Here is a 15,311-nt window from a genome sequence, read left to right as displayed (position 1 = left end):
AATTCTGGTTTAAAATCATGCTGGTCGTTGGTTTGACAGGTGGAATTGCTAGCGGTAAAAGTACAGTTTCCCGCAGACTACAAGAGCATCATCATATACCGGTAATCGATGCTGACAAGATTGCAAGGGAAGTGGTAGAACCTGGTCAATCAGCCTATAAAAAGATCGTCGCCCATTTCCAGCCCAAGATTCCCGATCTTCTACTCAACGATAAACATCTGAACCGTCCTGCTCTCGGTAAATGGGTCTTCTCCCATAAAGAGGATCTGCAAGTGTTGAACCAAATCACACATCCCGCAGTCAGGTATTCTATTTTCAAAAGTATTCTTTGGTACTACGTCTGTGGATACAGCATATGTGTTTTAGATGTTCCACTACTCTTTGAGGCTGGATTAGATCTTTTCTGTGGTGTTTCAGTGACAATTGTTTCAGAGAAACCTTTACAATTGGAAAGGATACTAGTTAGAAATCCACAGATGAGTAAAGAGGAAGCTATCAATAGAATCAATTCGCAGATGCAAAATGAACAACGTATTGAAAGGGCAGATTATGTCCTTACCAACAACGAAGGTTTACCAATTCTCTATAAAGAGATTGATGCGTTCTTACGTCGTATTCAACCCACTTTTGCAAGGACAGCATTGGAATATTTCCCACCATTTGGTGCGATTAGTGCTGCAACTGTCGTGCTATCAAGACACCAAGCACTTGCTCAAAAGCAAAAGAAGCAATGATAAATTTTACAACTTTTTTCATTTCTATTTGAAATTACATACATTTTGTTTCATGGTCTAGGTGGATAATCATTAGGTGTCACATCTGGAATTCGTTTGTAGGGCAATCCGCCTCTATCCTTTCTCAATAGTAAGCTATTCTTACCAAACGCTTTCGCTATCAGTGGGCCCTTCCCCTTAACAGTCGAATCTTCTACCACTACAGCTTCTCTAATTGGTTTATTACCCAAATCTGGACTAAAATTTGCAAAATTTAGCCTATGTTTTAATGGAGCTGTCGTTTCACAAGGTATTGGACCGCCCTTAGTCTCTGTAATATCTGATTCTTCAGGCGATAAATCAAATTCGATGTCTAGTTCAGCTGCCTTATCTTTAAATTCTACCACATGTACAATTTCCCTTGGCTCACCTTCTTTGAAAGGTTTCAGCACTTTCTTTAATCTTTCTGGCGATAACTGCAAACCATCATTAGGTAAACCATCACCGAAAACCGTAACTAGGTAAGAATCGTCGACAAACTTAATATTATTACCTGATTTTTTACTGCTACTACTACTGCTACCAGTTGTCCTCAAGATAGATCGTAATTCACTACCACCGTTTGCTCTTGCTTTTTTTACAGGACGCAGGTCTTCCTCCATTAGGGAAGCCTTCCTTTTGCCGTTTTCATTACCGTCACCTTTCTTCAAATATCTAGAAAATGAAATCTTTTTCTTAGGTTCATCATCACCACCCCCAGTAGTGTTGGTACCAGTTGAAGATCCTGTAGAATCAGGATGAGTGGTAACTCCACTGAATGATGGTGCACTCTCCATACTGCTTGGAACTTTCTTCGAAGCACTGGCCTCCTTTGCCTTTTCTTCAGCATTATTAGGTGTTAATGATGGCATTAGAGCTAAACCCTTGGGCAATAGATTTTTCAATTCTTCCTTTGTGTATCCAACTTTTCGCAGCAAAGTAACGTAACATCGTAGATTTTCTGTCACGGTGGAATCTAACACACATAAATTGATCATCCCGTCTAAAAATCCCTGAGATTTACCCATATTTTTGCTGGTGGAATCATTCAGCATTAATCCTTCAATGTATTCTTTTCTTTCTGTGGGTTGTAGATACGGTAGTTCTTCAGATATATAATCTACTGGTTTATCTTTACTCACTTCTTCATCACCCAGTACTTTTTCCCTCTTGATGGACCCTAATTGATTTAAATAATCCATGTACATCGATTTCAATCCTGAATATAGCTGAGTGTCGGCAGAAGTAACGCCTGCATCTTGTCTTTCCACATGTTCGTTATCCTCGGTGAACCGTCCAAACGTTGATTTCAAAGAAGAAATATAGTGGTTAATAGCCTCCACTTGCTCGGGCTTCAATTGTGATGCTTCATGGAATTCCTTAATGTCACGACGTATCTTCTCCACAGTATCTGATTGTAATGCATGCGATATGTTTACCAACTGAGGTATCGGATTAGACATCTTGTATAAGTATTATATCTTCTCCTCACAAGGAAGAGCTCTTCCACTAAGACTAGATCTCACAAATATCAAATTCAAGGCCTCTGAAACCAGCTAAACAATTGCCTACAGGCCTTGAGTTTCATCACTAGGATAGTTTTAAAGGTTAATTTTAAGATTTCCTTAGACTTTACAAGTCGGACGTAATGTATGATGGACCGTCACTAAAATTGGTTGATGAAAATTTTCCGAAAATCAGCGATGAGCTAAGAAAGAAACAGCTTTATAAAGACACACTACATCCAGTGGCAACGTTTGAACTTTTGTAAGCATTTTTACTGAGTTCTTCAGCACCAAATTCTTTACAAACCCTTTCCCAGCATGAATACACGATGCTTAGGGGCCAAGATATCGCTCGGTAGTATTTTGAAGACCAGATGTCAAATAATTAGACCAGTAAGATTCTACCAAAAGTTTGGAGATCGAAAGGCTAGCTCGAGGAATGATTTTAGACCCTCACCATCAGAAAGTCGTTCATCTCCGAGGAATTTTCCCCGGGCTAAACTGATCGAGGTTCCATTTGAGGCTAATACACCTGAAGTGACTCTAGCTCAACTCAAGAATAATGGACTTATTGGTGGAGATCTGCACGATTGTATTGTTAATATTGGGTTCACCGGGCTTACACCTGTGCAGCAAAAGGCAATAAGGCCGATCTTGGAGAACCAGTCGCAGGATGTGATAACTAGGGCCAAGACAGGTACCGGTAAGACGTTTGCATTTTTAATCCCCATGTTCCAGCATTTGATTAATACCAAGAGGGAAAACCCTTCAGCTGTAAAATATGTCATTGTAGCACCTACTAGAGATCTAGCTTTACAGATCGAAATGGAAACTAGAAGAATTCAGGCGGCTCATCCAGTCCTCAAGCGATTCCATTCTTTGACGCTTGTTGGGGGGACTAATTTTGCAGCAAGTGTCACTGATTTAATTCGCAGAAAACCTCAAGTGGTTATAGCCACTCCAGGAAGATTATTGGACATTTTACAACGTTATGAAAAGCATTTCAAACAAGTGGATGTTAAAGTTTTGGATGAGGCAGATAGGTTATTAGAGATTGGATTCCAGCAAGATTTAGAAAAAATTTCCAGTATTTTGAATAAAATCAACGAAACTGGTCCCGATCACATAAGAACTCTACTTTTCTCAGCAACTCTAGATGCTAAAGTTCAAGATTTATCACAAAGTATTATGGGCAAGGATGAATGTTTATTCCTAGATACGGTGGATAAGAATGAGCCACAGGCTCATGAAAAGATCTCTCAATCAGCAGTCATAGCAGAAAACTTGGGTCATTCTATTCTTGCTACTATGGATCATGTTAAGCGCCAGGTACTTGCTAACCCAAATTACAAGGCAATTTTATTTACACCAACGATTAAATGCACTACTCTGATCTCTGAATTGCTACACGCTCAACAAGACGTTGCTGTACCCATTTTAGAATTCCATGGTAAAAAGACTCAAAATGTTAGGACAAAGATGGTCCAAAAGTTTAAGCGTGATCGTTCTGGAATTCTGGTATGTACCGACGTTGCAGCCCGTGGGCTTGATTTCCCTGACGTGGGCGAAGTCTTACAGATTGGTGTACCAGCTATAATGTCCCAATACATTCATAGAATTGGTAGAACCGCTAGAGCTGGAAAGACAGGAAAAGCTGTCTTGTTCATGAGTAAAGAAGAAGTTCCATTCTTGCAAAAATTAGCCAAGGGAGCACAAATTATCATCAAAGATCAAGAGGATTACGAACCTGATATGAGCACCATCGAGGAATTCGCATCAGGATTTACGGATAGTGAAGAATTGGTCGATGCGCTCATAAGTGCTATCGCCTTCTACAGATCAAATGCTAAGGGTTATGGTTTCAATGATAACAGAATATTGGGACAGCTCGCTGGATCATACGGTTCGCTGTTAAATGATAAAGAGGCAAGACTTCCTATTTCTTCGAATACTCTAGAGAAACTCGGCTTAAGTAACAACAGAGTCGCATTGGAGGCTTTTGACATCCATGGATCGTATCACGGTAAACCTCGTAGTAGAGATGGGCAATCCAGCTCCTACAGAGGCGATAGAGATGGGCAATCCAATTCCTACAGAGGTGGTAGAGATGGGCAATCCAATTCCTACAGAGGTGGTAGAGATGGACAATCCAATTCCTACAGAGGTAGTAGAGATGGGCAATCCAATTCCTACAGAGGTAGTAGAGATGGACAAAGTAATTCCTACAGAGGTAACCGAGACAGACATTGGTATGATGAGGAACCTTTTCAAAATTTTGTGAAGAAGGGAAATTTGAAGAATCGTAATTTTAGTAATAAATTTTATGATAAAAGAAAAGGTCATAATCCAAGGTTCGAGAATTAATTTTAGTGATTTTTTTTTACGGGAGCATTGATTCAATGGGTTTAATCTTTAAAATTTAAATATTAACGGTCGTGTAAATAACTTTTTTTATTATTATTATATTATTATATTTTTATTGTTACAATTATTCTGGATCTTCTATAAGCTTACATCGCTTCTTAAAAGACCGAAATACTAAAGGGACCTAATAGTAACTAAAATACACTGGAATTCAAATAGTCCATTAAGCCCAAAGGAGCTCTTTTAGGCCTCCATGCCCTCTAAAAGCGTCACATTTTGTGTGTCTCAGGATCTAGAGACTCCCCTACGGATTAAGATCAAATCTTTAGAAGGACATAAGCCATTATTAAAACATTCTCAAAAGCTATCTCAACCAGCACTTTCACAAACAGCTTCCAATGTTTTCCCTATCAGTGATATGCTAGTATCTGCTCAAGTGTTTGATAAGGAAAGAGATCGAAACTTGACTATTCCCATTGTTACTCCCTATGTTCCCTTTAAAAGTTCAAGGAAATGGGATCAATGGTTGAATTTACCTATAAATTTAAACCAATTGAATACATCAAGCTGGCTAAGAATTGTTATTTGGGAATTTGAAGGAACTAAAAGAGTACCATTCTTTATTCTAAATACACCTATTTTCAACTTAGAGGATAATACACTGAAAAGAGGACAAGAATCACTGCAATTCCAATACGATGACCCACAGAGTGGTAGAAAACTTGAAAATGATCCATTACTAGACTCCTTAAACAGATTTTATTTAGGAGAAGTGAAGAAACTAAGTTGGTTGGACGAAATGAGTATACCAACTCTTGCGAAAAAAGCTGAAAGACGAAGCCTACCGATTGGGACTTTTTTACTCAATATTGAGTTCCCTGTATTTGAACTTCCAGTAGTATTCACTGAAAGAAGCTACACAGATGTGCAGAAAAATATCCCTACACTGCATAATTTCGAACAAAGTAATGAAGTTGCGGAATATACCAAAACAGAGCCGCGCATGAAAATATCCATGGGTGACAAGTATAACTCGACGTTGAAATTTTACGATCCAGATCAATTCAGCAACAATCCTGTTGAAGAAAAGTATAGAAGGTTGGAAAGAGCTTCGAAAAGGTCAAATATGGATAAACATGCAAAGCCAGACACCAAGAAAAGGGATTATCTTAATAAAATCATTAATTATCCACCTGGTACTCAACTGACAGCACATGAAAAAGGTAGCGTTTGGAAATATCGATACTATTTGGTCAATAACAAAAAGGCTCTTAAAAAACTCCTGCAGAGTACAAATCTTACTGAAGAGACGGAGCGTACAGAAGTTTTGGAGCTTATGGACTCCTGGGCAGAAATTGACATTGATGACGCCATTGAATTACTTGGTTCCGATTACAAAAATATATCTGTGAGAGCATATGCAGTGAATAGACTTAAGAAGGCATCTGACAAGGAATTGGAGTTATACTTGCTGCAATTAGTCCAGGCGGTTTCATTCGAATGTCTATCTACATTTTCAGACAAATCCAATAGTGAATTCACGATTGTAGATATGGCTCCCTCACAAGCTCTTGATAACTCTAGTTCCGTGGCAGTGCAACGTCAAAAGATGATAAATTCTACTTATAATACAGGAGAATCTACCTTGGAAGAGAGTGCCATTGTCATTTCCCCGCTGGCGGAATTTTTAATCAGAAGAGCAATTATGAATCCCAGGTTGGGCAATTTTTTTTATTGGTATATGAGATCTGATTCTGAAGATAACCCATTCTTGAACCAGATTATAGATTCCTATTGGAGTAGGCTACCGAAAAACAGATTGATCATGCTAGAAGATCAAATTAATTTAGTGAGCATATTGCGAGATCTTTGCGAAGAGGTCAAAAGGCTTAAAGATACTGTCGTTAAAAAGCTAGACCTTTTGCACCATCTCTTAGCGACTAAATTAAAGCATTTTCTTAAGAACCGTGAAATCAGCTTACCGTTGGATCCTGATGTTATCATTACGGATGTATTACCAGAAATTTCGAAGGTCTTTAAAAGTTCACTTTCTCCTCTCAAGATTGCATTCAAGACAAAAACTGGGTCTATTTATTCATTGATGTACAAGGTCGGTGATGATTTGAGACAAGATCAGCTGGTCGTTCAAATCATTAGCCTGATGAATGAACTACTGATGAATGAAAATGTAGATTTGAAATTAATACCTTACAAAATTCTGGCTACTGGTCCTCAAGAAGGTGCCATCCAATTTATCCCCAACGATACGATGGCTAATATTTTAGGTGTTGAGCATGGAATTCTCCCATATTTTCGTTCTCATTATCCTGATATGAATGCAGAATTAGGAGTTCAAGGATGGGTTATGGACAATTTTGTCAAGTCCTGCGCAGGGTACTGTGTGATCACATATATTTTAGGTGTTGGTGATAGACATCTGGATAATTTGTTGATTACACCAGATGGTCATTTTTTCCACGCTGATTTCGGATACATTTTGGGACAAGATCCCAAGCCCTTCCCACCACTGATGAAACTCCCGCCACAGATTATCGAAGCATTCGGTGGTGCTGAATCCTCTAATTACAATAAATTTCGCAGCTACTGCTTCGTGGTCTATTCTATTCTAAGGAGAAATGCTGGATTAATATTGAACTTATTCGAACTTATGAAAACTTCTAATATTCCTGATATCCGCATTGATCCCGATGGGTCAGTATTAAAGGTCAAGGAAAGGTTCAACTTGGATATGTCCGAGGAGGAGGCCACTGTACACTTCCAGAATCTGATCAACGACAGCGTCAATGCTCTTTTGCCCATCGTTATCGACCATCTACACAATTTGGCACAATATTGGCGAGCTTAATCAAGACTACTTAAGAGGTACCAAATGTACTGGCTGCTTGGTACTTCATATTACTTCTATAGATTCTTTTTTTAAGTGCATTAATGTCTATAACACTACTCTTCATCACATGCTCTTGTTTTTGTTGTTCTAATATAAGAACCCTTATAGTTAGCAAGTTTCAGGCATACTTAGATCAACACAAGATATATATAAAGATAAATCAGAAAATAAATACTTTCTACGTTGTCAGATTAGCTGAGTTAAGAGCTTCATATTAATCGCCAATGCCTAGTGATGTTTTAGGCCCATTTGGGAACGCTACTGGGTCTGATTCTCACGATTTTCGGAAACCTACAGCTAAAGTTGTCACTACACAACTTTATACAGCCACTCTACTGGGACTATTCGCTCTATTTTCATTCTCAGTACTTTTGAAGAAGCTTCCAAGACTATATGCTGGTAGGAAGTTTAAAGATGAAAGTAATCTAAGGCTTCCTTCGTGGGATGAAAGTAGTCTTTTTGGGTGGCTTAATGTCATTTACAAGATTCGAGAGGACCAGATCCTGGAATATGCAGGGTTGGATGCATTTGTTTTCCTAGGATTCTTTAAAATGTGCATAAAGCTATTGGCCATATGTTGTTTCTTTTCTATTTGTGTCATATCTCCCATTAGGTTCCACTTTACGGGTCGCTACGATGATGGTAATGATGGGACTGATTTCAGCGTAAAGGATAGTGCCCCTGAAGCTGCCAAGTACTATTTGTGGATGTACGTGGTATTCACATATTTCTTCACGTTTCTGACACTGTATCTATTAACCTCACAGACTAAACTAATAGTCAATACACGACAATCGTATTTGGGGAAACAAAATACGATCACAGATAGAACAATAAGGCTCACCGGTATCCCAATTGAATTACGTGATGTCGAAGGTTTAAAGAAAAAGATTGAGAGTTTAAAAATTGGTAAAGTATCTTCAATTACCATTTGTCGAGAATGGAGCCCGTTAAACAGATTGTTCAGATATAGGAAAAAGGTGCTGCGTCGGTTGGAATCAGGATACATTTCCTGTCCCCCCGACCTACGTGATCGTGAGCATTACACTGAGACTTACCACTTGAATAGAAATGGAGACTCCAATGATAGAGATACTCCAGATTCTAATGAAGTGACGCACACTGACTACACGGAAGACAATAACATTTATGGTCAAGTATTTTTACGTGATCGTCCCAAGATGAGAACTGGGCTCTTTGGTATCTTTGGCCCTAAAGTGGATGCCATTGACCATTTGGAGCAACAATTGAAATTTTTTGACCAAGAAATTCAGGAAGCTAGGAAAAAGCACTATTCAGCTACACCCACAGCATTTGTTACTATGGATTCTGTGGCCAATGCACAAATGGCAGCACAAGCGGTTCTTGACCATAGAGTTCATTATTTTATCACCAGATTAGCACCTGCTCCACACGATATTAAATGGGATAATGCATGCTTGTCAAGAAGCGAGCGCATGACCAAGGTTTATTCGGTTACTATCTTCATTGGTCTCTCTAGTGTCTTTTTGATTATTCCTGTATCATACCTGGCTACATTATTGAATTTGAAGACCATTACGAGGTTTTGGCCAGGTTTGGGTAAACTATTGAAGGAGAATAAATGGGCTGAAAATATTGTTACCGGTTTACTACCCACTTATCTGTTCACCATTCTAAATTTTGTGATTCCCTATTTCTATGAGTATCTGACATCTTGTCAGGGTCTGGTATCTCATAGTGACGAGGAAATATCTTTGGTGTCCAAGAATTTCTTTTACATCTTTGTGAATCTGTTCCTAGTCTTTACCCTAGCCGGTACTGCATCTAATTATTGGGGGTATTTAAGTGATACTACGAAAATTGCTTACCAGCTGGCAACGTCAGTAAAGGAATTTTCGTTGTTTTACGTCGATTTGATCATCTTACAGGGTATAGGTATGTTCCCTTTCAAATTACTGCTTATTGGTAGTATGATAGGTTTCCCCTTTGTGAAGATTAAATCTACCACACCAAGACAACACAAAGAACTGTACCAACCTCCAATCTTTAATTTTGGTCTACAATTACCCCAACCAATTTTAATTCTTATTATCACGCTAATTTACAGTGTGATGAGCACCAAAATTTTAGTTTCAGGGTTGGCTTATTTTTTGGTTGGGTATTACGTTTACAAGTACCAATTAGTATACGCTACTGATCACTTACCTCATTCCACAGGTAAAGTTTGGCCACTTATCTACAGAAGAGTCATTGTAGGGTTATTGCTATTCCAATTGACTATGGCGGGTACTTTAGCTGGTTTTGAAGGGGGCTGGGTCCTCTCTTCCTGGTTATTTGCTGTGCCTATAATTACACTAAGCACCCTTTGGGATTTTGAAAAGAACTATATGCCTTTAGCGCAATATATTGCCCTAAGTTCTATTCGTGAACACGAAAGAGATAATTCTATGACTTCAGCTCCAGTGGATGACGATTCTTATCAATATCCATGTCTAGTGAGCGGACTTGAAGGGCCAATGCTATAATAGACTTAATAGACAGTAAAAGTAGAGTTACTTAAAACGCTTAAGCGTTTGTCATGAATAATTTCAACGTAAGGGCACCATAAATAGTCGCCGAATTTACGAAGCTTTCCTTCATAAATTGCCAATCGCCACCTGCAACGAGTACTGTCATCACAAAATTGACTAGTACCCATCTTAGTATCCATACTACGGCTGATACTTGTAGAATCCAGCTATATGGCAAATTGGTAATGGCTTTGAGGGATTCGATTATATACAGATTAGCCACACATTTTATTATATTCATGGAAAATACTGTATCGTATGGCCAAATAAGCATCAATATGGGGAAAATTTTGGCACCATAAGACAGTAGAATGGCGTATGATAAAACATCCTTAGCGTTTCGCACTTCCTGGCCCCAATGGATCCAATTCATGATGAAGAATCGAGTCAGATTATGAACTATCCAAATATCAAATACGCAGTAAATCGTGAAGTAAAGATATTGATTCAATGGATTCCACGAGAACACTCTCTCCATTATAGGATTGTTACCAATAATTCCATCATATTCATTTAATTGGAAATCCACAGTAAAACTTCTTTCCTCAATAACCCAAGTCAAATAAATCTCAAATGCGATCAAAAGGAGCCATACTCTATTCAATTTATCAAATTTTACCAACCAATTCTTTATTGCATGGAACCATGATCTTAACCATTGTAACGAACCATTTTCTGGTGGTTTAGATTCGACATATAGTGACAATTTGTGATCCAATGAATTATATACAAGGTGTCTGTAGGCTCCTGATTTCAATAGAAGTAGATCTATGAACAGAAGCACATTGTCAAATTCCACATAACGGTCAACCACTTTTTGACAGTGTAAACAATCTGTCAATTGGATGTGCTTGTTAGAGTATACTGTGAAGAGGCAATCTGCTGGTTGAGCACATTCAATGCATATCATAGCATTGGGTTCTGGCACCGGATCCTATGCTTTGTTCTACTTCTAGATATCTTATGTTATATTCACCTTTCAATGATAAGAGTTCGGTTGGTTTAGTTGAAAACCATGCTCTTGTAACGATAAAACTCATCGAATATCAGTAAAAAAGACGAATTCAAGTCGAATTTGGCGTTTTATTACGACCTTTGAACATGTCTGGCTTTAATACCGGTCGAACTCCTTGTAGATATTTCCAACAGGGTCGTTGTAACAAGGGAAACAGCTGTAAGTTTGCCCATGTGTATTCCAATGGCAGCGGTGCATCAGGTCAAGGAACCGGTCAATCCATGTCAGAAGCTGAACTATTGAAGAGTTTTATTAATCCAAGCTCCCTTCCCAAGATTGCTAGAACCATCAATAATGATATGAAAGATGCAGAGACTTTTCAGTTGAAACCGATGGCATCTGCATACAGTTATGGATCACCATGTGCAGTGAATTTGATAAGTGGCAGAGACTATTCACCTGAGGAATCGAGATTGGACTACTACAATGCTCAACGTCAAGGTATTATGCCGCAGTATATGACTCAAGTAAGTGCTAGAGAATCTGACATGCAAGAATGTATGAATTTTACTAAGGCGCATACAGACTGGGCAGCTAGATATTTACAAGTGAATACTAAGCAATTGACGGAAACTGGTAGAAGATCTATTGAAAATGAATTCATCAACTTCCCACTTGACTTGACAGGTACCAGAAGTAAGAGTGGTTCATTTGGCGCCAATCCCTTCACATCGCCGCCTTCTCTAAACGGCGGTGATAGTGGTGCGTTTGGACAACCATCCTTTGGAGGTAACACTGGAAATAGCTCTAATTCAGCGTTTGGAACCCCTTCGTTTGGATCATCTGCATTTGGAGGTGCCAATACTACCACTGCTAATAATAATACGAATGCGGGAAGTGGTGGGGTATTTGGTCAACCAGCGTTTGGTAATACTAGTAATCTGGGTAGTTCATTTGGAACGTCATCGGTTGGATCAAATCCTTTCACTTCAAATTCCGGTGGTAGTGCGTTTGGTAAGCCTGCATTTGGTAGCGCACCTGGAAGTAGCGAATCAGCCTTTGGCAAACCTGCATTTGGTTCAACTACTACGCCTCCTGCAAGTGGTGGATCGGCTTTTGGTAAGCCCAGTTTTGGTTCCAGTGCATTTGGACAATCGGCCTTTGGTGCCAATGCCCAACAACAACAACAACAACAACAACCTCAGCAACAACCGCCTTCAACTGCCGGGTCTGTATTTGGTCAACCACCTTTTGGATCAAATGCAGCGGGTGCTGCACCCGCTACTGGCAGCTCTGTATTTGGACAACCATCTGCAGGGTCTCAGGCAAATGCCACTTCAGCATTTGGTAAGCCAATGTTTGGTAGCACACCAGGACAAAGCAACAGTACTGGTGCATCCGCATTTGGCCAGCCGAACTTCAAACCTTCGCCATTTGGCGCTAGTAATAATGCTACACAAAATGCATCGCCCTTTGGAACATCAGCATTTACACAGAACCAATCTCCCTTTTCTAATAATACGAATACTACTAATACTACTAGTACTACTAGTACTGCACCATTTGGATCTGCTCCTACGAGTTCAAGCTCTCCGTTCTCATCTCTTCAGCAGAACCAGAACCAAGCCAAACCAGAGCCAATTTCCCAAACTACATTTGGATCCCAAACCCAACCATCGAGTTCGCCATTTGGAAATGCCCAACAACCATCCGTGGCTCCATTTGGCTCCAGCACAGGGCCAAAATCATCACCATTTTCCAACGTCGCCAACCCATCGATTTCTCAGCCTACAGCGCCTAAATTCACCCAGGGGCTACCGACAGAGGAAGACAACGTACCGGCCAACGAATTGGACCAAAAGACACTACAACAGTTTCAAATGGACCACTTCAACCTGGGAGAGGTTCCTGATATTCCGCCGCCATTAGAGCTCATCGCATGATGAGGTCATGTTTCACGAATATCCATCACAATGCGATGATCATCATGCTGAAAAATTCCAAAACTGTGCAGTTCATGATGAATAATATTGTTGATCAAACTGTATAAACCACTGGTTAGGGTCATCTTTACTTTCAAATAGTGTGGAAACCCATTTTAATAAGATGTCAAGAGTAGGTGTTATGGTATTAGGACCCGCAGGTGCGGGAAAGAGTACTTTTTGTAATGAAATTATATCACACATGCAAACTATTGGGAGAAGGGCTCATATTGTAAATTTAGATCCTGCTGCGGAACCAAACAAATACGAATTTACCGTTGATATCAGGGATCTAATTTCACTAGAAGATGTAATGGAAGAACTAGATTTAGGGCCTAACGGAGCATTGATTTACTGTTTTGAATACCTTATGCAAAACTTAGACTGGTTAGATGAAGAAATTGGTGATTATAACGATGAATATTTACTTTTCGACTGTCCTGGTCAAATCGAACTTTATACGCATATCCCAGTACTGCCCAATATTGCACAACATCTGCAGATATCGTTAAATTTTAGCCTCTGTGCAACTTATCTGCTAGAAGCACCATTTATTGTGGATAGTTCTAAATTCTTTAGTGGTTCACTATCAGCAATGTCTGCGATGATTCTGTTAGAGTTACCGCACATTAACATATTGAGCAAACTGGATTTAATTAAAGACGAATACGGTAGGAAAAAATTGAAAAGGTTTTTGAATCCTGACCCACTGATATTGACAGATGAAGCAAATAAAGACACTAATCCAAAGTTCCATCACTTAAATCAATGTATTGCTCAATTAGTGGACGATTTTGGTATGGTCCAATTTTTACCATTAGAGGCTAAAAATCCTGACAGTGTGAATACGATTTTATCCTACATCGATGATGTGACGCAATGGGCTGAAAATGTGGAACCAAAGGAACCTAACGATCAAATAGAAATTGATGAGATGTAACCATATATTATATATAATACATACTAATACTTTTTACTTCTAAAGAAGTTTGGATACGTCTTGGCAATCGCCAAGCACAATTAAATCAACCCAGCCGATGGAGTCTAGGACACTTTGAGACGGTAGATCTTTATTCAAATAGAGTACGATTCCCTTGCGAGCCCTTATCGTCTGAACAAATTGCTTGCATAGTTGTTTGACACCGGGGATTTGTAAACTTGTACCAACAACTATCAGACAATCGGGTTTCTTCTTTATATCATGTGAAGTAATTTCACCAATTAAGTCACCTTCCGGATGCATTTCATTATAAAGAACCACTCTTGGTCTCAATTTACCCACACCTTTAGATCTCAGCCCTGCAACCATTCTAACAGCTTCGTACTCTTCACATTGTGAACAAGTGGGGACCACTTGAGTTCCATTCGTAGTATCTTCTGAATTGCACTTGAAAATTGACGGGTCCAATTTATCGATCTTGGAGCACATATTGCATTCTACGTGGTTGATGCTTCCATGCAATTGAATAGTCACTGGTGCTGGTTTTTCCAACGGTATTTTAGTATTCAAATGTGTCAATCTCGTGTCCAATCCATCGATATTCTGAGTATACAATCTTTGTAATCTACCTTCGGCAGCAATTTCGTTCAGCATGGAATGGAAAGCAGTAGATTGTGATTCCTGTGCCAGTCTATGTAGATCTGTAATCATACCGTTAAACTTAATACTCATCTCATCACAAGAATAAACTTGGTTGAAATCGAACAAATCTTTACCTGAGGACAAACCAGTAGACTTTTTACCTGATAACGATTTAAACAGCCCTGTTTTCGATCTAAAGTCTGGAATGCCCGCCGCTACAGAGATACCAGCTCCTGCAACGGTTACTATTCTTTTACTATGTCTCAATGCATATCTAACAAAATCAGCATCTTTATCTCCGTCTAACCCATCCAAATAATCATTGAGGTGGAAAACTGAAAACGGATCAGGTCTATATTTGAGTCTAGGTTTCCTATTACTTTTTTTCAGCTGTGGAAGGAGCTTCTTGGGACTCACTTTAGCAATATTTGCATTCTCATCGGTCTGTTTCTTTTCAACGGTTGCTGGAGGTGTTAATGGTAACCTAGAGGTTTCGTTCCTTTTGGGTTTTACTGATGTCTGTTCTTGTACCAATTCTTGTACCATTTAGAATCAATTGAAGTTTTGATTGTACTCAGTATGATTTGATCCTTTGATTTTGTAATAGTGAGCTTGAAGTTCGTCATGATAGTTCAAGAGGCGAACTTGAGCTTGAAATTTTACACATTAGAAACTGAACCATTCAAGACACACAATAAGCTGTTGAAATCC

At 39.1% G+C, this 15,311-nt stretch overlaps 9 protein-coding genes across 9 annotated transcripts; 6 read left to right on the top strand and 3 right to left on the bottom strand.

The window, feature by feature from the left end:
• Positions 1-17: 17 nt before the first annotated feature.
• On the top strand, positions 18-734 carry CAB5 (putative dephospho-CoA kinase; the record flags this gene model as incomplete). Its single annotated transcript, XM_002495805.1, has 1 exon — positions 18-734. The coding sequence occupies one exon, from the start codon at positions 18-20 to the stop codon at positions 732-734; it is 717 nt and encodes a 238-aa protein (XP_002495850.1).
• A 50-nt stretch (positions 735-784) lies between these two features.
• Positions 785-2,215, bottom strand: REF2 (RNA-processing protein REF2; the record flags this gene model as incomplete). Its single annotated transcript, XM_002495804.1, has 1 exon — positions 785-2,215. The coding sequence occupies one exon, from the start codon at positions 2,213-2,215 to the stop codon at positions 785-787; it is 1,431 nt and encodes a 476-aa protein (XP_002495849.1).
• Positions 2,216-2,575: 360 nt separating this feature from the next.
• MSS116 (ATP-dependent RNA helicase) lies at positions 2,576-4,621 on the top strand (the record flags this gene model as incomplete). The annotated part of the gene is made up of 1 exon (XM_002495803.1): positions 2,576-4,621. One exon carries the CDS (start codon positions 2,576-2,578, stop codon positions 4,619-4,621), a length of 2,046 nt encoding a protein of 681 aa, XP_002495848.1.
• A 253-nt stretch (positions 4,622-4,874) lies between these two features.
• VPS34 (phosphatidylinositol 3-kinase VPS34) lies at positions 4,875-7,487 on the top strand (the record flags this gene model as incomplete). The annotated part of the gene is made up of 1 exon (XM_002495802.1): positions 4,875-7,487. The coding sequence occupies one exon, from the start codon at positions 4,875-4,877 to the stop codon at positions 7,485-7,487; it is 2,613 nt and encodes an 870-aa protein (XP_002495847.1).
• Positions 7,488-7,753: 266 nt separating this feature from the next.
• CSC1 (Csc1p) lies at positions 7,754-10,036 on the top strand (the record flags this gene model as incomplete). The annotated part of the gene is made up of 1 exon (XM_002495801.1): positions 7,754-10,036. One exon carries the CDS (start codon positions 7,754-7,756, stop codon positions 10,034-10,036), a length of 2,283 nt encoding a protein of 760 aa, XP_002495846.1.
• Positions 10,037-10,076: 40 nt separating this feature from the next.
• ARV1 (sterol homeostasis protein ARV1) lies at positions 10,077-10,991 on the bottom strand (the record flags this gene model as incomplete). Its single annotated transcript, XM_002495800.1, has 1 exon — positions 10,077-10,991. The coding sequence occupies one exon, from the start codon at positions 10,989-10,991 to the stop codon at positions 10,077-10,079; it is 915 nt and encodes a 304-aa protein (XP_002495845.1).
• Positions 10,992-11,182: 191 nt separating this feature from the next.
• NUP42 (FG-nucleoporin NUP42) lies at positions 11,183-12,979 on the top strand (the record flags this gene model as incomplete). The annotated part of the gene is made up of 1 exon (XM_002495799.1): positions 11,183-12,979. The coding sequence occupies one exon, from the start codon at positions 11,183-11,185 to the stop codon at positions 12,977-12,979; it is 1,797 nt and encodes a 598-aa protein (XP_002495844.1).
• A 163-nt stretch (positions 12,980-13,142) lies between these two features.
• GPN3 (putative signal sequence-binding GTPase GPN3) lies at positions 13,143-13,958 on the top strand (the record flags this gene model as incomplete). The annotated part of the gene is made up of 1 exon (XM_002495798.1): positions 13,143-13,958. One exon carries the CDS (start codon positions 13,143-13,145, stop codon positions 13,956-13,958), a length of 816 nt encoding a protein of 271 aa, XP_002495843.1.
• Positions 13,959-13,997: 39 nt separating this feature from the next.
• On the bottom strand, positions 13,998-15,146 carry HST4 (NAD-dependent histone deacetylase HST4; the record flags this gene model as incomplete). The annotated part of the gene is made up of 1 exon (XM_002495797.1): positions 13,998-15,146. One exon carries the CDS (start codon positions 15,144-15,146, stop codon positions 13,998-14,000), a length of 1,149 nt encoding a protein of 382 aa, XP_002495842.1.
• Positions 15,147-15,311: the final 165 nt, after the last annotated feature.

This window comes from Zygosaccharomyces rouxii, assembly GCF_000026365.1.
Source record: "Zygosaccharomyces rouxii strain CBS732 chromosome C complete sequence".
Lineage (NCBI taxonomy): Eukaryota > Fungi > Ascomycota > Saccharomycetes > Saccharomycetales > Saccharomycetaceae > Zygosaccharomyces > Zygosaccharomyces rouxii.
The sequence above is the reverse complement of the archived record's forward strand: the minus strand, read 5'-3'. Positions and strand labels throughout refer to the sequence as shown.